This window comes from Trachemys scripta, chromosome 6 (assembly GCF_013100865.1).
Source record: "Trachemys scripta elegans isolate TJP31775 chromosome 6, CAS_Tse_1.0, whole genome shotgun sequence".
Taxonomy (NCBI): Eukaryota; Metazoa; Chordata; order Testudines; family Emydidae; genus Trachemys; species Trachemys scripta.
The window spans coordinates 41,148,221-41,173,353 of record NC_048303.1 but is presented as its reverse complement, the minus strand read 5'-3'; the positions used below and the strand labels follow the sequence as shown (position 1 = coordinate 41,173,353).

At 38.6% G+C, this 25,133-nt stretch overlaps 1 protein-coding gene and 1 long non-coding RNA gene across 3 annotated transcripts in view; one reads left to right on the top strand and one right to left on the bottom strand.

Moving 5' to 3' along the window:
• The window catches only part of JMY (junction mediating and regulatory protein, p53 cofactor), a 138,835-nt gene extending 125,051 nt beyond the window's left edge, over positions 1-13,784 (top strand). The window contains exons 10-11 of the mRNA XM_034773142.1: positions 2,133-2,443; positions 8,377-13,784. Of these exons, the coding sequence (XP_034629033.1) occupies positions 2,133-2,440 (308 nt within the window). The 3' untranslated portion in view covers positions 2,441-2,443; positions 8,377-13,784. The remainder of the gene's footprint in view (positions 1-2,132; positions 2,444-8,376) is intronic.
• Positions 8,564-23,145, bottom strand: LOC117878731. Of its 2 annotated transcripts, XR_004646065.1 has the most exons (5): positions 22,418-23,145; positions 20,276-20,382; positions 16,311-16,347; positions 15,964-16,099; positions 8,564-11,509 (listed from the first exon to the last, which is right to left on the bottom strand). It is a non-coding gene; the product is annotated as an uncharacterized LOC117878731 (long non-coding RNA). The 2 variants fall into 2 exon arrangements; XR_004646064.1 differs by lacking the exon at positions 15,964-16,099.
• Between the last annotated feature and the right edge of the window lie 1,988 nt (positions 23,146-25,133).

Sequence of the window (25,133 nt, the reverse complement as noted above, 5' to 3'; positions counted from 1 at the left end):
AAGGGGCATACAAACGTTTAGCATACCTGGCAGGTAAATACCTTGCAATGCTGGCTACAACATGGGAATGTCTGCCATGGGAATGTCTGTTCTCACTTTCGGGTAACATGGTAAATAACAAGCCGGCAGCATTATCTCCCAAAAATGTAAACCAACTTGTTTGTCTTAGCGATTGGCTGAACAAGGGGGACTGAGTGGACTTGTAGGCTCTAAAGTTTTACATTGTTTTATTTTTGAGTTAAATTATGTAAATTGCACTTTCACAATGAGATTGCAATACAGTAGTTGTATGAGGTGAATTGAAAACTATTTCTTTGATTTACCTCTTTTACAATGCAATATTTGTAATAAAAAATAATATAAAGTGAGCACTGAACACTTTGTATTGTGTTGTAATTTAAATCAATATATTTGAAAATGTAGAAAACATCCAAAAATATTTAAATACATGGTATGTTATTGTTTAATAGTGTGATTAAAATTGCTATTAATTGCGATTATTTTTTAATCTCTTGATAAATCAGAATTTTTCAATTGTTTTCCAGCCCTAATATCAATAAAAACATAAAAACAAATTGCACACGTTACATTGTGTAATATAATATAAAAACTATAAATCTACCTTCTCCTCTCCAAGACTATCTTTGACTTCTGCATATGCACTCTCCCCACTAATCCACTTCCATTGGATTTATTTAACATTCCAAACTTCTAAGTAGCTTCTGAGAGCTGAGTCTTTATAATGTTGATTTGCCGGGGAAGCTTCACCTCTCACTTCCAAATGTGGGGCCCCATCACAGCAAATATATCAGTAAATAAAAATGCTTGTCCAAACTCAGGATTGTTGAAATCCATAAATGGATAACAAAGGATGTCATAAAAGTGTATTCCACAATACACTTAGGAGAATTGGAGAGTTTTCCAGCTATGGATAAACGTTTCACTTTGGATATGGTATGCTGGTACATAGCTAGTTCCCATTGTTGTATTGAAGATACTATGCTGGTTTTTGTTGTTGTTTTTTTTGACACACATTAATCCTGGCCTTCACCTAATCTGTAAGGGTACATCTACACTACAGGGGGGAGTCGATTTAAGATACGCAAATTCAGCTACATGAATAGCGTAGCTGAATTCGACGTATCGCAGCCGACTTACCCCGCTGTGAGGACGGCGGCAAAATCGACTTCTGCAGCTTTCTGTCGGCGGCGCTTACTACCACCTCCGCTGGTGGAGTAAGAGCGCCGATTCGGGGATCGATTGTCGCGTCCCGACGGGACGCGATAAATCGATCCCCGAGAGGTCGATTTCTACCCGCCGATTCAGGTGGGTAGTATAGACCTAGCCTAAGTCTGCAAAGCCAGAATCCAGCTGAAATACCATGTTAGTTTCACAGGGGAGTAAAGCTGCAGGTTGACTGTAAAGGCACTCTGTGCCTTAACATAGCTAAATTGCTGCTCTACTTACTTTAGTTACAGGGGAGGGGGGCGTTTGAGAAGGCTGGGATTAGTACTGTGCAAATCCACTGGCCAAAACCTCCGCATTTCAGATTGGAAGAGAGGGAAATATATGCTGTTGCAGCTGACCACATCTGCTACTCCTCAATGGCTTGTAGTAGAAGTCATGCAGTGGATACAAACTAGCTACCTCAGGCATGTCCTGAGAATTCAGTTTCTCCTCTGGTGCTTGCATTACACAGAGTATGCAGTCCAGTCAGTTAAGTTATGTGCTCACTATCAGACTTTCAGCCACAGGAAATAGACATCATAATGTATTTTGATTTTGTAACTGATTGTTGTCTTGCAGGCAGGAAAACTTACCTGCCAAAGTAGCCATACTGTATACCATATGCTGATGTTATTTGGTTTTCAGAAGTCATATTATAGTGTTCGCAGTACAAATATAATTTCTTCTTGCCAGTAAAGAAAAATAAAAAGATAAAAACACCATTAGAAAGTTAGCACTTACCAACAGTTACATGGTGGTATCTAAAATACCACTGTTTTCCCTCTATTTAGGATGCAAAATTGCTGTGGTAACTACCCTTTGTCATATAGGAAATAAAAATGAAGATGCTGAAATGTGTAAATATATTAAACTTAATACTAACTCGGTCTTTTGATTTGCTGCAGTGAGTTCCCCAATGGATGAGGTGCTGGCTTCGTTGAAGCGTGGTAGTTTTCACCTAAGAAAGGTTGAGCAGAGAAATCTCCCTCCTTTCCCTGATGAAGATGACAGCAATAACATCTTGGCACAGATAAGGAAAGGGGTGAAACTGAAGAAGGTGCAGAAAGATGTTCTGAGAGAATCTTTTACAATTCTGCCTGAGACTGACCCTTTAACACGTAGCATCCATGAAGCACTGCGAAGAATTAAGGAGGCATCACCTGAATCAGAAGATGAAGAGGAGAGTTTGACTTGCACAGACTGGGAAAATTAACCTGTAAATTTCCTATATTTTTAAAAATTAAATTTTATTTTGTTGGTGCTTTTTTAGGAATACCTGCTGAGCTTGGGCTAGAAAGTCTAGGAGATTTAGGAGTGTGCCTAAATCATGCAGTATACATAAACTGGTAAAAATGTGCATATCTAATCTGAACCACTGGCATTTCAAAGGGAGTTATATTTATAATAAGGGAAACATATTTCTGGACTGTTGCCAGAAATTTTTTTTGTAAAAATTTTTTCCTAAATCAGTGACAGAAATTGTCCTCACAAAAAACCTAAACCTCAGTATATTGACCAGACTGTACCTTATAAGACTGAAAAGGACTTTCAGAAATAATAATGCAACAAAATCAGTCTTGAATATACCCCTACATTTACTAATGTCAAATGTTTTCTAATTGCTTCTGATGTGTAAAAATCCAGTGAATTTCCCACTTAAAGCTAAATAATTACAAGTCAAAGAAGATTAGATCTGACTACTAAGCATATTGAAATCTTGTTGGCTACCCTGTCTGTCTGGCTTCTTGGTGGCTGGCTTTTTGATAGCTTTCTTTCAGATCTGTGAACAGTCTGATTAGATTTCTAAATCATAAACAGTTAATATGCCAGTATAATTTACACCTCTGCTATTCATAAAATACCCCACAAATTTCCAGGCATTGTAGTTAGATGTGATACAAGAACAGAACTTAGACTTAAGATAGCTAGTTTTAGTGAGTTCAGAACAATGCAGAAATAGCCAAGGAATTTTAATTTTCAAGATTGTGGTGGTAGTCAAAAGACACAGATTCTTCTGTGCTACTCCTGTAAACTGGACTGACAGAGTGCTGTATTTCTGTAGCAAGTCTGCTGATAGAACATGGCCATATTTAAATAAAAAATAAAAGATTCAAATAAATATATTTATAAGTAAATAAAAATGTAAATCTAGATCAAGGAGAAAGCCACAAGGATCTCTAAAGAACTTATTTCAAAAACTTTCTTAGAAATGGACTCTCCCAAGGTGTATAGTGAGTTAAAGGGAATAAATAATACATATTGCATTCAAACCACTTATAGTGGTAGTAAAAGACACCCCATTTGTATGTTAATAATTAAGCAGTAATACACTCCAGAGATTGAGAGCTTTTGGGACACTGCCACAGCTGGGAAATGAAATTTAGTGCAAGTACCACAGGTATTAAAAAGGGATGGTAGCCCAGCAAAACAAACAACCTGTAGTATTTTACTGTGATTACAAATCTTTACTAAATTAAAGCTATTAAATAAATTGTTATGCCAATTTAATACCCTATTCTAAATTTTAAAAAAGGAAAATAAACAGTTACCTCACTGGTAGATTAGCCACTAGAGAGCCATATCAGTTGATCTATTTGATTTAGTTTTACTGTATTTCTCCTGATCCAGATTTATTGCTAGGAATTTTGAAACTGTCTTAAATCCAAAGGCGCAGATATGCTTGCATGCTGATGGAATGCACAGTCAAAAGCTGGTATGATCTGCAGGGCTGCCTGGCTCTCACTACAGTTGTTGATCACTCAGGATCTGACACCTGCCTCAAAACTATTATTAACTTCACAATGATTGCAGGTTTGGGTCCCTCATGATTTCCTATGGCCATTGTTATAATCAAAGATGATGATGTGGGCTGAATTACCTTTTTAGCGTGTTCATTCTTCCGTCACTCTTCCTAGACATTTTACCAAACCTATTTCATTGATTTGGTTTTATGTAATAGATTTGTAAACCTAATTGCGTCTTTTTGAATCTTGTCTTGGGAAGAATACTTTTTAATACCTCAGGGTATTGTAAACTGCTTTCCTCAAAATCCTTCCCTTTTTTTTAATCTGAGGTATTGATAGGGCACCAGTTGCCATCTTCTTTTGTAAGCTAAACGTTATCTGAACTTTAAATACTCTCACTGTAAGTAAGTTGAAGGTGCTTAGAATCTTATGGAATTTGGACTCTTAAGTTCCGCAGAGACTTATACACACATTTGGCATTTGCATTCTACCCCCTCCACACTCTGTTACCATGAAAATACTTCAGTGGGATGTAATTGTAACTGAGAGGTTTTTGATAGTTTTTAAACACAAACCATTACAAATCTAACACACCTTACAAAAACTAGGCTATTCTGAGGAATTGTATGAAATAATCTGATTTTAGGAGCAATAGACTGAAACATATGTAACACTATTCTGCTGAATTACTATTATTTTCACAGACATGACCCTACTTGATTTGAATGTATAAACTGATTTAACAGAATTAATTACCTAGTACTTTAAATAATGGTCTACTGCAGAAATTTCAGAGCATGTTTTCTAGTACAAGGAAATCAGTTTAATGCCCGGACCTGTTAAAAGGATGACATTGTTGATTAAAATTACATCTCTGGGGCAAAATATATTACAAGAAGGTATTTTATACTGTAAATGGGCATACATTGTCTACGGCAGATATTATGAAACAATCATCTTCACTTAAATCTGTATAAGCTAAATTTTATACTGTAATTAATATTTCAAAAGCCTTAAGGCTAAATCTGATAGTTTATATGTTTGAAATAGAGAAAGTATCTTTAAATTAATACAATACATGGTAAAGAAAAGAATTAACTAAAAGGGAAAATAAGCAATGAATGAATAACAATTTACTCAATGTATACAATGAGTATAAAGGGATTTCCCTTTATAACTGCAGTCTGAGGATAAAACAATTTTAAAAGAATCGCCCTCACTAAGAAAAATTCAGTCCGCGATAAATTAGAATAAAATCTGAGCTGACTTGGTAGAAAGGTGTCCCTTTGGTTGATCGTGGATACATCTCTTCCTTATAAGGAAGATGGTAAAATGGTTTGTAAATGCTTTCTTTCCTCCAATACGGATAACTTAGTTATAATTCCAAATAGCAGTAAAGGTTTGGGGGGAAAAAAGTATAGTGGATGTGTAACAATTAGGGCTATCGATTAATCACAGTTAACTCGCGCAATTAACTCAAAAAAATTAATCACGATTAATCACACTGTTAAACAATAGAATACCAATTGAAATTTATTAAATATTTTTGGATGTTTTCTACATTTTCCAATATATTGATTTCAGTTACAGAATACAAAGTATACAGTGACCACTTTATATTATTTTTGATTATAAATATTTGCATTGTAAAAATGAAACAAAAGAAATAGTATTTTTCAGTTCACCTCATAATACTGTAGTGCAATCTCTTTATCATGAAAGAGCAACTTACAAATGTAGGGTTTTTTTGTTACATAACTGCACCCAAAAACAAAACAATGTAAAACTTTAGAGCCTACAAGTCCACCTCGTCCTACTTCTTGTTCAGCCAATTGCTAAGAGAAACAAGTTCGTTTACATTTATGGGAGATAATGCTGCCCACTTCTTAATTACAATTTCACCTGAAAGTGAGAACAGGCATTTGCATGGCACTGTTATAGCTGGCATCGCAAGATATTTACATGCCAGATGCGTTAAAGATTCATATGCCTCTTCATGCTTTGGCCATCGTTCCAGAGGACATGCTTCCACATTGATGATGCTTGTTTAAAAAAAAAAAAAAAAAAAAAAATTGGTTAATTAAATTTGTGACTGAACTTCTTGGGGGAGAATTGTATGTCTCCTGCTCCATGGTTTTACCCGCATTCTGCCATATATTTCATGTTATAGCAGTCTTAGATGATGACCTAGCACGTTGTTCATTTTAAGAACACTTTCTCTGCAAATTTGACAAAATGCAAAGAAGATATCAATGTGAAATTTCTAAAGATAGCTACAGTACTTGACCCAAGATTTAAGAATCTGAAGTGCCTCCCAAAATCTGAGAGGGACGAGGTGTGGAGCATGCTTTCAGAAGTCTTAAAAGAGCAACACTGATGTGGAAACTACAGAATCCAACCCACCAAAAAAGAAAATCAACCTTCTGCTGGTGGCATCTGACATAGATGATGAAAACGAACATGCATTGGTCCGTACTGCTTTGGATTGTTATCATGCAGAACCCGTCATCAGCATGGACGCATGTCTTCTGGAATGATGGTTGAAGCATCAAGGGATATATGAATCTTTATCCCATCTGGCATGTAAATATCTTGCAACGCCGGCTACAACAGTGCTATCCAAATACCTGTTTTCATTTTCAGGTGACATTGTAAACAAGAAGCAGTCAGCATTATCTTCTGCAAATGTAAACAAAGTTGTTTGTCTGAGTGATTGGCTGAACAAGAAGGAGAACTGATTGGACTTGTAGGGTGTAAGTTCAATTTTCATCATAAAGAGATTGCATTACAGTATTTGGATTAGGTGAATTAAAAATACTATTTCTTTTGTCTTTTATGGTGCAAATATTTGTAATAAAATAAATATAAATTGAGCACTTACACTTTGTATTTTGTGTTGTAATTGAAATCAATATATTTGAAAACGTAGAAAACCTCCACAAATATTTAAATAAAAGGTATTCTATTATTAACAGTGTGATTAATCATGATTAATTTTTTTAAATGCTTGACAGCCCTAGTAACAATGTTTATAAGTACTTCATAGGGTGCCCTGAGATAGATAGATATATATTTATCCTAATTTATTACTCATAGAGTCTTAAAAATGCATGTGTTTTCAAACAAAGACTAAGTCCTTGTCCCAGGGGGCTTATAAAATAGGGTATGATAAAAAAGAAGGGTGACCTATTTGGGAGCTGTGGAGAGGGTGGAGTGAAAGGAGTATTGCTTTTTTCTTGAATTTTGAGGGGAAATTAGCATTTATACAAGTTTTAAGAGAAGGCATGTGAATTGTAAAACTGAGAATTTAAAGTGGAATGTTTGGTTTCTCTACTAGTTTTAAAATGTAGTGTTCGCCTCAGACTAACTCACTAAGAGGGGAGTTGAAACTTCCATTTCTCATTCATATTTTCTTTGTCTTCAAATAATTACCTATTTCTAAGACCTTAAATCACACAAACTGTCCCTTTAAAAAAAAAAAAAAAAAAAAGTCCTCCTCTTGCACTTTCTGAAGCACTTAATTTATACTTCCTTGCATGGAGTATAATCCTCTGTTAATTGTATGCTTATGCCATAATGAAAGGCAAAAGTGGAATATCCATTCACTATTTTAAGCATTTTAGCAACCCTTGTATACTTTCACAAGAACTTATTTTAGAAGTCCTATAGATGAGATTGTAATTTGAAAAAGTTATAAATATTCAGAGTGAAACAACACATGAAAGATTAAATCTGGTCTGTCACAGGTTCCAACTACCTGTTATATGGGTTAGCTTCTGAAACTAAATTTTTTCCATTGATGTCTTCCCTATAATTTCTAAATCTTACAAGACAATACATGAGTCAGCTGCATTCATTTGAATCACTACCAGAAGATGCAGTGGTGCACAGAAAATTGTTGATGCTCAGAAAATAACCAGTTGGAAGTTTTAGATCCTTTACACTTTTCATTTTAAAATTGCATAGTCTCTGTTAAAGAAGTTTGTGTTGACTTGAATCATCAGTCAAATATTGTAATAACATAAGAGCCCAGATTCTCAACTGAGACCAAGGAATGCCCAGAGCAACTCAGGGATGGGGTGACTAAGATTTTTCTAGACTACCTTGATTTGGGGCTAGCTATGTGATAGTGCAGTCCCCTGTAGCAATTTAGAGCAGCCTGACTGTGCTCTAACGTGTGTTGGCTGCTAATAACCCCAAGAGGGCATAGTGAAGCCCTGGCTATGCCCCATACACTGGTTGCTGGGCTTGTTAGGAGCCACTATGATGGCTCTAAAACACTGGAATTAGGGAGAATCTAAGTGTTTAAAAATGCTGCTTAATGTATTTAATGGAGGGGATTTGTACAGTTGAGATTAAATTATGTTTTTCAGTTATTCTTTGTGTTGTTTTGTTTTTTACACAGGTGACTAGCAGCCACTGAAGAAAGGAAAACAACAACAACAACAAAATACCCCATAGCTGGAGATCAATCTTCCTCTTCATTTCAGAAAATTCAAAGCCAGCAATTTTGACCATCAGCTGCATAGTAGAAAAAGGCTTCCTTTGGCAAATGATTGAGTATGTGAAAAAACATGAAACATTGATTTTTTTTTCAGATTTTTTTTTTATTCAGTCCAGAAGTGCAAGGTTGGACAAAAAGCTGAGTTGTTTAGATATGCATTTTATATAACTGTAATGAGAAAAGAGTCTTCAGGATGTTTTCTCAATTCTTTAAGCACTTTTTACATTTGCGTTAGTATATATGGCCAGTTAAGTGAGGGAACATTTTAAGTGGGAAGAATGCTGCATTGATAAAGCTACTGGGGGATGCAGCTGAAACATCAGGACAGCTAGGAAACCTACTTTTCAGTGCACTGAAAATATCATCTGCTTGAAAAACACATTTAATAGCTGTACCACAATAGCTAAAATTCAGATAGAGATGCAACTAAGATCTCTTTAGTTATTATTCTCACTGCAAAGAAATGTATGTTAGTATGAAAAATAACAACAGATGACTGTACAGTCTAAGTACCATAACAGTGGAATACATGTATTTAAGAATGTATGTGTTTACAATATGGTACACTTAACATGGCATATTGCAGCACCTTTTTAGAAGGTCATATATAATCTTGCACCCTACATTTTAAAAGTAGATTTTCCATGCTCTTTTAAACAGTAATATTTAGGTGAGATGAACTGAGTTACTAGTTATACCATACATACAAATTTGTTATAAGAAGCAATATTTTGTAATTTGATAATACTTAAAATTATTTTTCTCTGTTAGCTTGAACTGTTCTTGTTTGATTACTGTAAGCAACCTTCTTTACTTTCTTATTTAAGGAAATGCAGGACTTAAGCATATTAACACCAGTTATGGAAGTTATGCTTCTCTGTTAGTAGTTAATATTTCCTTTAGTAGCTACAAAAAATTGTACATCATACCTAACAGCCTGTTTGGCTGAAAACTACACTTCCATTTAATGCTGGCTGTACGTGGCTCTAAAGGAAGGGAGGGTACAGTTTTCAATACAGTGAGAACTTAAAAAGAAATAATCCTAAACTGCATGACTAATAGCTGCGGGCAGCTAGTTTTATAATGCCAGAGTACTTAGAGGTACATCTTATACAGAGTTCGAAGTAATCTTGTACTATGTTAAAGGCTCCATGTAATGTTCGTTAGTTGAGAAACGCTCAAGTTATATGAAAGTCTTGACCAGCGTTTTATTTTTATTAAAATTTTACGTACTGTTTGAGAGACACACCACCCCTTTCCTTTTACAAAATTGTATTTTTGTTCAGTATTCATTTTATGAAGGACAAATGACTGTACTCATTTTCATTTAGAAGCAGATTCATGAATTGCTACTGTTGTGTAATGGAGTACATATTCCTTTTTAACTTTTATAACCGTTCTTCTTAAAATAGTTGTGGGAGCAAGAATACGTACCTTGGCAATAGGTTATATAACCAAAATGAACCTCACATCTTGGAACCTTTAGGCTGTTCTACAATTACTGTCCTGAATAATAAAGATCTGTCATGTTTTGAAAGATAATTTGCCACTCTATACTTGGCATTGATAGGCATTTTTCTTGATTTTTTTTTACTTATTTATAATGTTTAGTGAAACATTTTCAAAAGGAATGCTTAGGAGCAGCATTTTTCAGAAATGATACCAGTTTTGCTTCAGGTATCAGCTTTTGGGGCAGCATCTTTCTAGGACAGAGCATCAGTTCTATGATACATCCATCATTAACTTGTCAAGGACCTGACAACCTAAGTTTCTTCCCAGTTTATTTCTATGGTTTTACATCTAACTAATCATTTCAAAATTTATCATGTGTAATCATTTAGCAGAGATCATAAATATAAGTAGTTTGTGTGCCGATGGTGTACAGGCATCCATATTCCAGATTACATTACACTATAAACTGGGTCCAGTGTATGAATTTTTAGCTGTAGCACAAAACAGAAGTATCTGCAAATTAGGATGATATACTGTATGTGAAACTGAGGGCTAGACCAACAGCAATGGTGTGACATCAAGTATGTCCAGTTTTTCTTGCTGAAAGAAACCAAAGTGTAAATTGGACAGTGTGCATAAAACACTGGCAAAATTTTTGAGTTGTGGGGGATGAGTAGTGTAATTTGAAAAACAGGAATAATGTTCCTTCCCCTTGCACTAAATGTATTATCCACAAATTTATAGGGAGATGTTTAAATAGCCCTATACTGTGTTGTACTACAGAGTTCTCAGGTTTATCTACATATGATTTGTCAACTTTGCCTTGAAAACTTGTTCATGATTAAAAATAAACCTGTCCTTGATAGACTTATATTTAGTTAAAATATTAGATTCCTGACTGAGTGTGTATACATTGCTTATTCATAGGAATATCATATTTTATGCACATGCACACAAAAGATAGCTGCTGTGCTGAGCATAACAGTTTATATCAAATTCAAACTGCAACTTTAAAAAGGAAAGGTGTGTGTTTTCTAGAGAATATTAAAAATCAAATTTGAATCTAAAGTAGTTACTGGATGTCACAGTTTCAAACAGTTCTTCAATTTAATAGCCATTTAAAATTCCATGCATAAAAATACTCCCAGTGCTTTTAGATGATGATTTATACTGGTATTGCAATAGAAGTTATAGGGGGAAAGTCCAATTACTTTCACAAGAGTTAGAGAAATTGACAATCCTTGCTAGTTTGGCACATCTATAACTGACAGTAGGTTTATTGAACAGTTCTGCACTTGAGAGACCATGGCAACCATCACTATGGGGCTGGCATTAATACTTACTTGTGTACAAGAGGAAAAAAAGCTTGCACATAAAATGATCACTAGAGATTTTCAGTATTTGCTCTTCATGGATGCACTACATCAGATTCGCTGAATTGTTCTGTTCCTAGCCATTGATCTTCAACAATTGCTCATCTTTTGCTCATTCTACATGCCAGGAAAACTTGCTTGTTTATTCAAAATAGAGCTGTTTGGTAGTGAAATGTGTTCACTGAGGTAAGGAATTGGAATTTCCCAATCTGAAATACATATAAATTCAAGAAGCATGAGTATATACTGTACTTTGGGGACTGAGAATTTAGCAGTGAGAAAAAGGAATCAAAATGGCTTATTTCTATTAGAGCAACCAAAAATGAAAGGTAAACAACAATAGTCTTTTGATCAGGAATGGGATTAGCATTTATTTGAATTTCTGTACCTCCCTCACTATGGTCCCAAAATCCATTAAAAATGACTAACATTCTTATTTTATTCACTTTTGCATATTATGTTTGCGTATTTTGAGTGTGATTTAGTTTTAAAGCATAGATGAAAGTTTTGTTTCTATTTTTTAAATGTTACTTTACAGATTTCTTTAAAAAATTTAGCAGCCTGTATTCTACAACACACAGCTGTAAAATAAGTCAACTTGATCAGATATTGTGTTATTCAATGGCTGCATCAGGGACTTTGAGTTCAATAGACTTCATCAGATTCTTTGTAAAGAATCACTTTGCCTTTCAGCATCGTGTTCTGTAAAGTCAAAAATCTTCAAACTCTGAGCGGTTCTTTATTGAAATGCAACCAATTGAGACGAGGGAGCAGAAACTTTCATTAGTTAAGATTCTCTTTTATTCCCTTTGTTGCACTGAATTTAAAGACTAACTGTAAATTAAGGTTACTTGCAGTTTAAGCAGCTGTTTTCATTGTAATGCTTATGTACTTACTTTACCAGTGTTATTTCTGGTAATGATCCCATAAGCATGAAGCAAGATACTATGTATAATGTTAGAGAATCAATATGCTACAGAGAAGCAGTAAGAACTGGAAGCGTCTTATTGAGAGAGCATGTTGCATTTACTGAACGCTAATGGAGTATATCGGACAGTAGGTTCATTCTAAAAAGTGCTCTTTGGTATAGTGAAGCACATTGACCTGTATTGCTATCTAATGCTGTGTAAAATACAGCAGTGGCTGTTTTTATCCTATAAATATACTGTAATTTAAAGTTTTCCTACAAAATGAATTTATATTTAGTTGCTGCCTAAAACATCATGTATTAAAGGTTAGAATTTTTAGGAGGGGGCTGGATATGCCAACGTATTTTGGGGTGGGTGGTGTATATATTATGCTTTGCACGGCCCATTCAGTTACGACTTCGTCCAAAATTCCTGGCTTTGACCATGGTGAATCTGCAATTTGGGATTTACAGAACTTTATTGTAATTCACATCTCCTAAAACTTGTGCCCTTGGGCCTCATAATATTACCCAAATGGTCTTCCTTCCATTCCCCCATGTGGATTCTCTGATATCTTTAAATATGGAATATGACCAATTTATGACTTTATTGGACCTATAATTATGTGAATGAGGAAAGGCTGCCTACAGCTGATAGAAAAGACCAACCGCGGGGGCGTCTGTTAAAAGAAAAACCTTGACTGGGAGCATATTGCTCGTTTATTGTCTCAGTGGGTAGGGCCCCAACAAATACGAAGCACAGCATCAAGTTTTTAAATAATTCATCATGGTTTTTATTCATGTTCTGCTTGGTAATTCAAAGGTTCCACAGTAATTAATTTACTGGTAGAGTGGCTTGATTTTCATGTCTTCACATCCATGCATTGTGGAGAGGTATGTGATTAGAGACAGACTCACTGTGACTCTCCATACATATTTCTGTGGTTGCTGCCTACTTTACAAGTTATCTTGTGTTTCTAAGTGCAGCGCCTCAAAGTAGGTGAAATGCAGAAAGCTGCAGATTTGCATGAATAAAGGGTTAATAAAACTGACACTTTCTAGCTTGGTTGAATAAACAAGAAATAATCAAATGGAAAACTGAGTCACCATCCACTAGCTTTGTGCAATATTACGAATAGAATCAAACACTAGCACATTGTGGTTGGCTTTAAGAAAGTCTTTAACACAATTATATTTAAATGGACATTTTAAATGCACATTGTATTATAAAACTTCTCCTGCAAATTTACAATACCTAATAATGCTCAATGTTCTAAAGTATTAAGCAACAAGTGTAAAAAATAAAAACTAAGTGAGCATTTCTAGCAATACCTGAAAACTAAAAAGAAAAAAAATATTGGTTTGACTGTTTGCCTTTTGCTCTCTTTCTTTAGTGCAACTTTTCTGTAATTATAACTATTCTGTGTATTTCATGTTTTTACTATCATGACTTCAAAGTTAAACCTGTACACAAAGTACTGAAATCACCTTTTTCTTGTACATGCGATGTAACAACATACTCACAGTTTTGGTGCTTAAAAATGATTTTTTTCTTTAATAAAGGATATTTATTTGAACACTTGTTTTATCTGAGATTGTTTTAAAAAGTGGAGGAGATACAACCAACACCGTTTAGTTCCTAAGATATTTATGTACCATTAGCCTTCCATTTCTATCATATTCTCAACTGCTGATGGCAAAATTTAACTCTTACACCTGTAAGGCACTTCTGTGTCAGGCTGCTGAGATGCTAAATTTCTGAGTGTTTGTATTATCACTACACTGTTGCATCTGTGGATAATTAAAGAGACACTGAAAAAATTCTGCATTTATTTTTTCATCCCTTTATGGAACTAGGTAACATCTACATCTTATTGTGGAACCAGAACAAGCCTCCAGTTGCAATTACTTGGTTTAAAAAGACCTGAGTTAGAATTAAAATAGACTAAAATACAAAAATGAGTTGTTGTGATTTCTATTGTACATATTCCAATAAGCAAAGGCAATCTTCCAGAAACAATTAAGAGACCAGATAAGTCTGTATTATATGAGTATGGATTCCTCCCAAAGTAATAGACTGCCTACCTATCTCTAGTGTCTGTTATTCCCTTATATTATTATTAAAAGGGTGTTATACCGGTTGCAAGGTCAAGCACTCAAATGTTAGGAAATCCCCATTCTGTTGGTGTCACTAGGCATCACCCTAGGTAACTTGGGGGGGTTGGAAGGCCACGAAAGTTGATGAAGCCCCCCCCGCACTAGGCCAAAGTGAACCAAAGCCTGCATGTTAAACTTTACTAACCTCACAGGCCAGCAGCTGGGAAGCGGTAGTGATAAGGGAAACCTACATGCTTCTAGCTGAAGGACAAGATTACTTGCAGAAAGGAACAGTACGAACAAGCTGCACAGCCAAGGTCGTTTAATGTAACTACTGCAGAGGGAGGGAGAAAAAAGAATAAAAAGGAAAAACTGCTGGTCTCAGTGCGCTTGATTTGAGACATGCTGGTCTCCTAGTGCCTGTTCAGAGCTCTTGAATAAATTTTGTCTGCTTCTCCACCCTGGTGTGTTCATTGGCGCGAAGCACACCGGGCAATGAACCCCGCTGTTGCCCCCTTGGGCCCTCTGTGCTGGCAACAATTCTGTCGTCTTTTGTATATATGTTATGATTGTCTGATCATATTTCAGCCACAGTATCCATGCCTAATTTCCAGGGCAGCATGTCTTGTTGATGTTTTTGCTTGTGCTTACATTAGAATGAAATTTGTGGTTTTGGCATGATTCAAAATTTTGCTGACAATGCAAGTGCCAGATGGAGAAGGTGATGTCTAACAGTTTGTGTCACCCAAACCTGAAAAGAATTTCATGGGACAAAGAAAAGGCCTAAGGATCTTCTCCCTGCCCAATTTTGAAAGCAACGGTGGTGTGAGTACTTAGGTATCTTAAAATGGAAAGAGTCAGGCAGACAAATTATAGGGCTGGTTACCAGCTCCTATAGTACTGTATGTACAAAATGCTCTTATGGGTGAATCTTTTCAAAACAACCATTTGTTTTCTGGGGGAAGGGAAGGGGAGACTGTGTGTAGTTTTTTTTAGCTAGGAACCCAGAAATAGGTACCAGGGGTTAAATTTCCAGAGAAACTATTACCTTTTGTGCCAACTGGCTGATTTAAGTACCTCCAGAAAATGGACAAAGATAATTTCTATGTATCTATTTTACAAAAATATTAAATTACTACATTACTGAATATGGCCATATTCCATTTACTTATATATTGAGCCATTTTCCATTGTACTTCTGTTTTGATATTTAGGATCCTACACCCAATAGCAGGAATCTGCTATTAAATTGTTAACTTGTGGGGGTAGGGTCTCTGCCTTTTTATATTTGCAAAATGCATAGCAGATTGTTGTTGGAAGCACCACAAAGATTGCTCAATTATTCCTACTTAAAAAATAGGTGCAGTAAGTTACATTGGAGGTGCAGTTATACTTTGCAAAGTGTCTTTGTAAAAATATGGTATTCTTGAGTTCCTCAACTTTCATATTAAATTAGCTCAGTTTACACTGAGATTTTGGAGGGCATGTCTGGTACTGTGGATTGTGCCTGGGATTTACTCAACAGATGCAATCATCCCTATCATTTTTTGTGACTGATCTCCATCTGGATCACTCTTTTAACCTTAGGATACATCTCTACATGCTTGTCCCTGACTTGTGCAGCAATGTACTTACTCTTTCCTGGTGTTTTGTACTTACTCCTTAGGTTCTACTGACTTTTCAGGTCATTCCATGTGATGAATCAGCAGTTGAGAGCAGCATGTGTAGAGATTGCAGGGTGTCTCTTCTGGAATAGGCTTGAGTGGATGAGCAGCTCCTCTGTGCACACTGTCACCTTAATTGATATGGCCTTATCTCAACAGTGTATTTTTAATGTGTACAACAGAACCACTGCACCCTAGGAACTGAGCTACTCCTTGCAAGTTTGCTTGTTGATTTAGTCATTAGTTCACACAATCTCACTAAGAAATGAAATGATTAGGACAGTGGTGATCTTAGTCACAGTTGGTAATAGAGAGATGCTAGATAAAAGGATAATTACTCACTAGAAAGCCCTTTGTCACAGTCCTCTTCTTCCCAATCCTATAGGAATAAAGCATTACATCAGGCTGTCATCTCCACCAAAGGGGGATGTAGGTTAGCCACCTTCCCAGCAGAAAATAAAAGAAGGGAAGGAAGTGGGAATGGGAAAGAAGTTATATGCAAAACTAAACCACTCGGTTCCTTTTCCCAATGCTCCTTTTCCTGTTACTCATCTTGGAGAAAACCTATTCTGTTACACCTACTGCCACAGCAAAAGGAGAGTCTCTGGGAAACAGAATTTTTTAGGACACTTCCATACACACAAACTGCTAACATTTCAACTGATCGTGTGGTTGCTCTGCAGTTCCTGTCCACTAAAGCTTCAGCTTTCTGCTTACAATACACTTGTTTCTCTGCTCAGCAAGTGAGTAGCCCTGCTTCAGTCACAATTCTATCCACCTTTCTACAGTGGAGGACTGCAGATGTCTTCCTGTCCTCCACTCACACCTAGATTCTCATTGAATCCTGTCACATTTTCTATAACTTGTCCAATTCTGCACCACCATTTCCATCCCAACTGCCCATCCCAACTGCTAATACTCTCCTCCACACCTTTGATACTATTGTCTGCACTGCTCCAGCAGTTCCACCTACCTGCTCTCTAACCCACTCATGTTGTAGCTAGAATAAAATATTCCTTTCCTGCCATGGCGGTCTGTGTTAGCCTGTGCTCAACTCCCCTCTGGGCTTCCTGGCTCATTCCAGGAATCCGAACAAGGTCAAACATCAGTTTCAGGATAAATATAATTTTTTCACACACTGTAAGTAATCTAACTGCTGAATGAGACTCAGACCCTGGACTGATAATGTCAGAGAGGACATTAACCACTGCTCTGGGACTCGGTGATATTAAAAACTTTGGGAGTTTAGGATTCCCTAGGTGCTGCCCTCATACACTCATAGCCAACAACAGCAATGCAAGAGTAACGGAAGTTGATGAGGCCAGATGTTCTTATATCTATCACTGAGTCCGCAACTAGCATAGATCAAACTTTTTGACAAAAGATTTCCACTAGAAAATAATTTTGTAGAAATCAAAACACTTCATGGGATCATTTCAATTTTAATGAAACTTTCAACAGAAAAGTAAACAAATAGCTTTGACTAGTTTAATGTCAACATTTTACTTGATAGAATACTAACTTTGAAACAAATGTAATCTATAAATATAATCTTCAGAACGATTTGACTTCCTGACTTGATTTTTTTTTTAAACTTTAACTTTCTGTGAAGTTTTGACTTTTTGTTCCAATTTGGAACAAAAACAAATGTTAAAAATTTTCCACGGAATGAAAATTCTCTTTTCCAATCACCTCTGTTTATCCACGAGGCTAGACTATCCATCAGGCTATCAAAAGACTAACCCAGGAGTTACCTTAAACCAGCATTTCTTCACTCACCACACTGATGCCTACCTCTAACGGCAGTAGGACACATGGACCCGCTCATGGAGCCATAAATGCAATCAGGGTGGGGGCATGTTCTCACTAACATTTTCTCATAGTGGTGATGTTCTTCCCAACTTTGCCTGCTAAGTAAAAAATGAGCCAGGTCTGCCGTTCCCTAGTCCTCTATCCTAAGAGGACAGCACTAGAAGAAGGTGGTGACTGGAAACATCAGGAGGTAGAGAGGAGAAAAGGATTAAGACAGCCTGGGGAAGGGAGAGTATGAGGGAGGGTAAGAAGAGCCTCAGGAATGACACTATGGGGGAATTGGTGGGGGAGCGAAGAGGGTGAGCCTAGGGAGAGGTCCAGAAGGAGAAAGTGAAGAGGAAAGCAAGGAGGCAAAAAGCCGGAGTGGGAGAGTGTTTGGTGAGGGGAAGGGGAGGGGAGTGAACCTGTATATGAGAAAGAAAATGAAAGGGGAGAGTACAGAAATTAGAATCAGGGAACACCAAAGAGTGCAAAGGAGAAGAGAGGGAGAGTGCGAAAACTGGAAAGAAGGAGAGACAGAACAAAAGGAAAGAAAGATGAAGGGGAAGAAAAGGAAGAAACGAACAATTATCACACAATACAAAAACATACCGAAGGCTGCATTGATAAAAGTCAGTTAAAAAACCCCAAACCTATTAAATTGGAAATTATGGCAACCTATTTTGAAACCTAAACTTGCCATAATTTTAAAAATAATTTAAATTAAATAAATAATACCATTCAAGTGTTATATGTTTGGTGCCAAAGTTTTCAAGACAGTCAAGCTACTGAACTGGTGGAAGTTACTGACTAATCACCTGGAAGCAGAGTCTGCTGAACTGCTAAACGAGCTTTTGACAGCAATAGCCTCTTGTAAAGGTGCAGGGAGAATATTTTCTTCATTGAGTTTACTTAACTAGTTCAGTCAAAGTTAATAAACTTACTGGGAACTGAAAAAGCAGGAAAATTTGTTTTCTTCTCGCAATCTATCAACAACAACAACTAGCTGTGAGACCATGAGAGCTGCTAGTTCTAAAATCTTTAAGGACACGCATAATACTTTCCTTGTTTAGTAATTGTTTGCAGTGTCTTAGCCGTGTTGGTCACAGGATACAACAGTAACAAGAAGATGGGTGACGTAATATCTTTTATTGGACCAACTTCTGTTGGTGGAAGGGACAAGCTTTTGAGGTACACAGACATGCAGAGCTCTGTGTAGCTCAAAAGCTTGTCCCTTCCACCAACAGAAGTTGGTCCAATAAAAGATATTAAACAACATAGGTGAGGTAATAAGTTAGTTTCAATGCAAAACATGTTTGGATAAACTATTTTTCTTATTTATCAAATTCAAGGTACTTTCCTTTTTTTTAAAGATTTTATGAAAATTTTAATTGAATTCTAATTTTCATCCAAATACACAAATCATGAGTAAAACATGATCAGCTGGTAAATAAATGCATTATTCACCATTTTTCCTAACAATAAACATGTAAAAATTAAGAATCTGAATAAATATAAATTAAACCCTATAACTACTTATATTGTATATAGACACACTGTATCCTCCTAGTTAGTAAAACCCCCTCCAATTTTAGTGTGAATGTATGTTCAGTTGCAAATCAACATGTTTTACTGGTTACCTACCAATGGGAATCAACTTCTCTTTGGGAAAATAACTAAAATTAAAAATGCAAAACAAGATTCAAATCAATTATTTAAATCATGATTAAAATCAGTGATATAAATCGATCCTCTCTGAGGGTAAAATAGACTGAAAAGGGCATAGAAAAAACAAATACAAGGGAGATAAGTAAAAGTTTAAGACATTTAATGTAATATTGTGATGCAGAAATGATAGAACACAGAAGTCTGTGGTTATTTCTTTTTAAAGGGTGCAATAAAATATGCCTTGGGAAGAGAAATTTGCCTACCTTGACTCCTGGCTGTCAATTCTGCTTCTCCCTTTTAGCACTGCTGAACAAAATTCTCCCTCCTGGTCTCTCTCAATTTTTTTCTGTGGCTGCATGTATATGTATATACAAACCACACTAGAGCAAAATGAGGGGACTGAAGTATACAAAAAAAAACCTCTGGGGAGCTAACTTAGAACTAGAAACGGATGCCTACAAAAAAAGTAATACAAAACGAAAGTTTTAGAGGGGCAACCCAGAAGAGCAGCTGCTGGAGACAAGAAAAGGACAGCATATCCAGACAGCCAGACCTGCATAGGGGATGGATGTGGTGTGTGTTTGTGGCAGGGGTGGAGCTTGGTTTCTTTGCGTCTACATCTGCTGGTTGGAGGATATAATATCCTCTTACTAGGCAGGGATATCAGGAGAATTTTTCCCTCCAAGAGATTTCTCTTATCAGGGGATGAATATCAATTAACAGTCTGAGAATTTTTAAAAAAAATTTAGCACATTAACCTCTAAATGGCCCTAAATCTTATAGAGGAAAATTTGGTTTCCCATCTGGTGACAGATACTTTGTTAATACTAGATTTTTTTTAATCTTACCTGTTAATTGTGGTTCTATTTCTTCTCTCAACATCTCGGCTCGTCCTTCATTTGTGAAGGTTCTGGAACCTCTGCATTAGCTTCTGAGGAGGCTGGTGTTACCTGACCTACAGGAAGAATTTGTTCCTCATCAAAAATTTCCACATTCACCAAAGTGCAAGTTCTTTTCCACTAAAATATTTAGGCTGTTGGTCTATCGTTTTGTGCCTAGTGGAAGCAGTGCTTAACAGGTATTGGAAATCATGAATAAACAATTGGAGGAAGTTTCTGCCGGTGGATCATCCTAAACTACTCAAAAATGAAAGGGAAGGGAAAAAATTAATCAATTAAAGAGCAATCTTCTGTCATGCTGATAGTGTAAAGGTGTGAGACACGGGTGGCCTACAGCTGCTGTGACACCAAAATAGCAGAGAGTATTTAGAGACTATGAATGGCAAGACCACCACAAAAATACTTTCTGGATTTGTGGAGGCAGAAGGCCATGAGAAAATGGGGTTTGCAAGTACCAGGGTTCTCAATGGATTTATAAAATACATTCCATACTGACGTATGTTTGATACTGCTCTCGGGATCCCTGGCTGTGTGACTCTTTCTCCTGGCACAGTGAGTTTCTCCAGCTAGGTTGGATGCACCCGAAGTTAGAGTGGCATAAGGAATTTGGAAGCGGTGCCTTCTTCATGAACCTGCTGTTGCAGATCCCTACTTCAGGAGTTGTATGTCCTGCCTGGAAAGCTATGAAACTTTGACAATTTCTAAACTGTGTCATGTGACAGATTCTTGATGAGAAAGCTCTCAGGATTTTTTTACATTCTAAAATATGTTTTAAACCTGTGCTTTTTTCCATGTCCACAAACTAAATGATCTAAAATAACATCAAGATCCAGATATAGTGGTCTACCCGAGTTCACCTTTATTCAAGATTGGACCATGAGCTGCAAATGTGGCTTTAAATCACATATATGCTCTCCTAATCCCAGGGCTGGCTGCCCATACCCCAAAGGGTCATTCTGGCAGCTAGGACATATTGGTTCCCCAAGTCTCCTTTGCTTTATGCCAAGACATGAGCAAAGTGGGGAGCACAGGAACCCGTATTCCACCTATGGATTGCCCTACACATGTGGAATCCCCATACAGACTATTAGGCCAGCTTTCCAGTTCCTTTACACTGCCAGAACAGTGGAAAGTAGCTGAACTAGGATCCAAGATCTAGCCCACAGACTGTACTCACTATCTTATATTTAACATAGTGGGTCAAATTAAACTCTGATGTAAATTGGGTAAATCCAGAGGTTCGTTTCATTAAGCAGGACTAGGAATTTTAAAAATATTATTCAGCGATAAAGTCCTAGCTTTGTATCATTGAGAGTTGGTGCACGGATGTATTATCGTAAGAAAAAGCTCAACCAACCAATCAGAACATTGCTTTGCACAATCCAGGGCCTTGTTTAGAGAAAATGAGTGCATAATTGTGTGTCTAATTGGCATAGTCAGTTACTGACAGTGCACACACCTCTGGCCCAAGTGGGCTTGACTTTTTTAAAATTACTCCTCAATGTTCAGAGCTGTACTCTAATCAGATTCACATTTGGCCTTATTCTAAGGTAATGACAAGTAAAGCCATCAATATATTCTTAACGCTAATGGGCCAGACTCTGCAAGATAGAGAATGACAAGGAAGGATTGCAGCTTTTTCTCCTTTGCCTCCCACCCTGAATTTGTGACAACAGCCTGATGCAGATTTTGCATATGACTCTGTAACTATCTCCCTCAAAGAATACGATGCATACAGGACATTGTTCAATAGCCTTTTCAGCACAGAAACAGAGAACATGAGGATCGAACCAACTGAGGTTCTCCCATTTACTCAAATTAAACCTGGATTTAACCCTTAATTGATAGGCTAGAGAAGGAAAAGATATAGAAAAAGAAAACTTTCCACGGCTGGCAACTGAAGGAGGATATTCAAACATATTTTTCCTCAATTGATGCATTCTTCTCCATTCTCTTTTATTAAAAATTTACTTAATTAAAAAGGAATTATCTTCTCCAAATGCCACCATCACAATATTAGTCACAGCCACCACTTCCTTACATTCAGTTTCAATTATATCTGTGTATTCACTATGCTAAACTACTTCTTACCTGAAATGTGCTCTTCTTTGAGATTTTATAACAATTAATTATTCCATATCCTTCCCAGTACCATGTAAAGTCCACTGCTGATGAATTATTTTGTTTTCCTTTCCAGTTTTCTTGGAAGTTTGCTGAGAGCAGGAAATCATGGCCTATATTACTGCTGACAGATTTTAATACGTCTGTATAGAAGAATACAACTTCGGGATCATTCCGGCATACAGATTACGAGAGAGACACTCCAAAAACTAACTTTCCAGACGAGGATGTACTTATAAAACCTTTTATGTCAAAGTCAGGATTTCACAACATGACACGCCAATGCAAAATCCAGTAGCACCTGAAGGATTAAGGTAACTGCTGCCATCACTTGCACACTTTTTAATACTTGAAAAAGTTTTAAGAAAAAAATAAAGAGAAAAAGTACATTCTCCAGAGAACAGCAAGTGTTTTTCAAAATAAAAATTATATTTTTGTGGTTTTTTTCCTTTTTCTTGTTGGGGTTTTTTTTTCATGATTTTTTTTTTTTACAAGACTCCATAGTTGTCATATAACAAGTTATACACAACAATGTGATTGCTCTCCTCGCCTGTGTAGATGCTTCACATTTTCAGGCTACAGTACCCAACGTTGTTTTCTGGCATTCCCAGTTTTATCTAAAGTTAAATACAATCAGGGCCGCCTCTAGGTTTTTTGCTGCCCCAAGCAAAAAAAATTTTGGCTGCCTCCCTCCCCCGTCCCAGCCCTGGGCTCCTCGCCGCACCCCCCCACCCACACCCCGCTGCCCGGGGCTCTCACCCTCCCCCACCTGCACCCCCTGCCGTCCCAGCCCTGGGCTCCCCCCTAATTCCCTACCATTGCCCCCACACACACACCTCCTGCCGCCCCAGCCTTGGGCTCTTCCCCCACCACCTGCACCCTCCTTCCGCTGCAGCCCTGGGTCACTGGTAACTCGCTCCCAGGGCAGGTCATTCAGCAGGAATTTTGGATGTGCACAGAACACAGACAGAATTGGTTCCCATATGGTTACAGAACTGCAGTAAAGTGGAACAATTTTCAGCTTGTGTGATTGGAGGATATCTGGATGCATATTATAAGACTGTCCTCCATAAATGAGGGAAAGTTGAGGTGCCTTTATTATTCTTTTGTTCCACTCTTTCTTTTTATGGGGAATTTCCCAATGCGATATCACTGTATTCCTTTTAAACAAACAAACAAAAAAGGCAATGGGTGCTGAAAATAGCAATTCCAGTCCTAATAACCACTGGGAAACATTTCTTGCTCAATTTTATCCTACTTTTTCTACAGCACGTTACAGAGGATCAGTATATTTGCTTTGGGAGAAATGAAGTAACTGAGCTTGAGTACTCCTGAATTTTGAGGTGATCAAATCTGGAAGGCAGGTGCTGGGGGGAGGGGGCTGTGGCTCCGCAGGGGAGCACGGCAGCATGTATGCAGCAGCGTTTTCTGGCACTGCGTGAAGCCAGACACACTGGTCTGAGTGGCATGGTAAGGGGGCTAGGAGGTTGGAAAAGGGGTAGGGAGTTCCGGGGGAGCAGTCAAGGGACAGGGAGTGGGGGGGTTGGATGGGGCGGAGGTTCGGGCGGGCAGTCAGGGGCAGGGAGAAGGGGAGGTAGATGGGTCAGAGGTTCGGGGGGGCACTCAGGGGACAGGCAGCAGTTGGATAGGCATGGGAGTCCCAGGGGTTTGTCAAGAGACAGGTAGGGGGTGGAGTCCTAGTGGGGAACTTGGGGGGGTGTCTCAGGAGGGGACAGTTGGGGACAAGGAGAAGGGAGGCTTAGATAGGGGGTGGGGTCTCAGGAGGGGGCAATCAGGGGACAAGGACCAGTGGGGCTTACATAGGGGGTGGGATCTGGGGGGCAGTTGGGGCAGGGGTCCTGGGGGGGGGGTGATCAAGGAACAGGGAGCAGGGGAGTTGGATGGGTTGGGGTGTCTGTGGGGGGCAGTCGGAGGTAGGGTGACCAGACGTCCCGATTTTATCGGGACCGTCCCGATATTTCCTTGTTTGTCCCGCGTCCCGACCGACATGCGGTCGGGACAACCGGACAAACAAGGAAATGCCCCGGAGCCTAGAGCCCGGAAGTGCTCGCACCCCCCCCCCCGCCCCGACTCCGCCCCCTCCTCCCCCGATTGGCTCCCTCCCCGAATCCCCGCCTCTTCCCCGGGCTCACCATTCCTCCTCCCTCCGCAAGCGCTGGAGGGAGGCCCGGGAGACGCAGGGGAAGCGCGGGGCCGGGGTGAGTAAGAGTCCGGCCTGGCCCCGAGCAGGCAGGACTCAGTAGGGCGGTAGGGAGAGGAGGGGGGCGGCCCGCGGGGCCAGGCGGCGGCTGTTCTCCCCCCCCGGGCAGCGGGACTCGGGAGCAGCCGCTGCTGCAGCTCCCACTGCCGCGGGGGGAGGAAGCGGCCATGGCGCTCCGCGGCTGCGGCGCCTCCGAACCCCCCGAGCTGGGGCCTGCTGCAGGGACCCAGCAGCGCGCACGCTGGGCCCAGCCCCTGGCCCGTCGCGTCTGGGTTGCTGCCCAGCTGGTGCTATCCCGCGGCGGCCCCGGGGCGGAGGCATCGGCCGCCCAGCCCCGTTCGTTCCCCTGCGGGACCCGAGCGGGACAGGGGGGCTGGGGCCTGCTGCCCCCACTCCGGGGCCGCCGCGGGATTGCACCAGCTGGGCAGCCCAGACGCGACTGGCCAGGGGCTGGGCGCAGCGTGC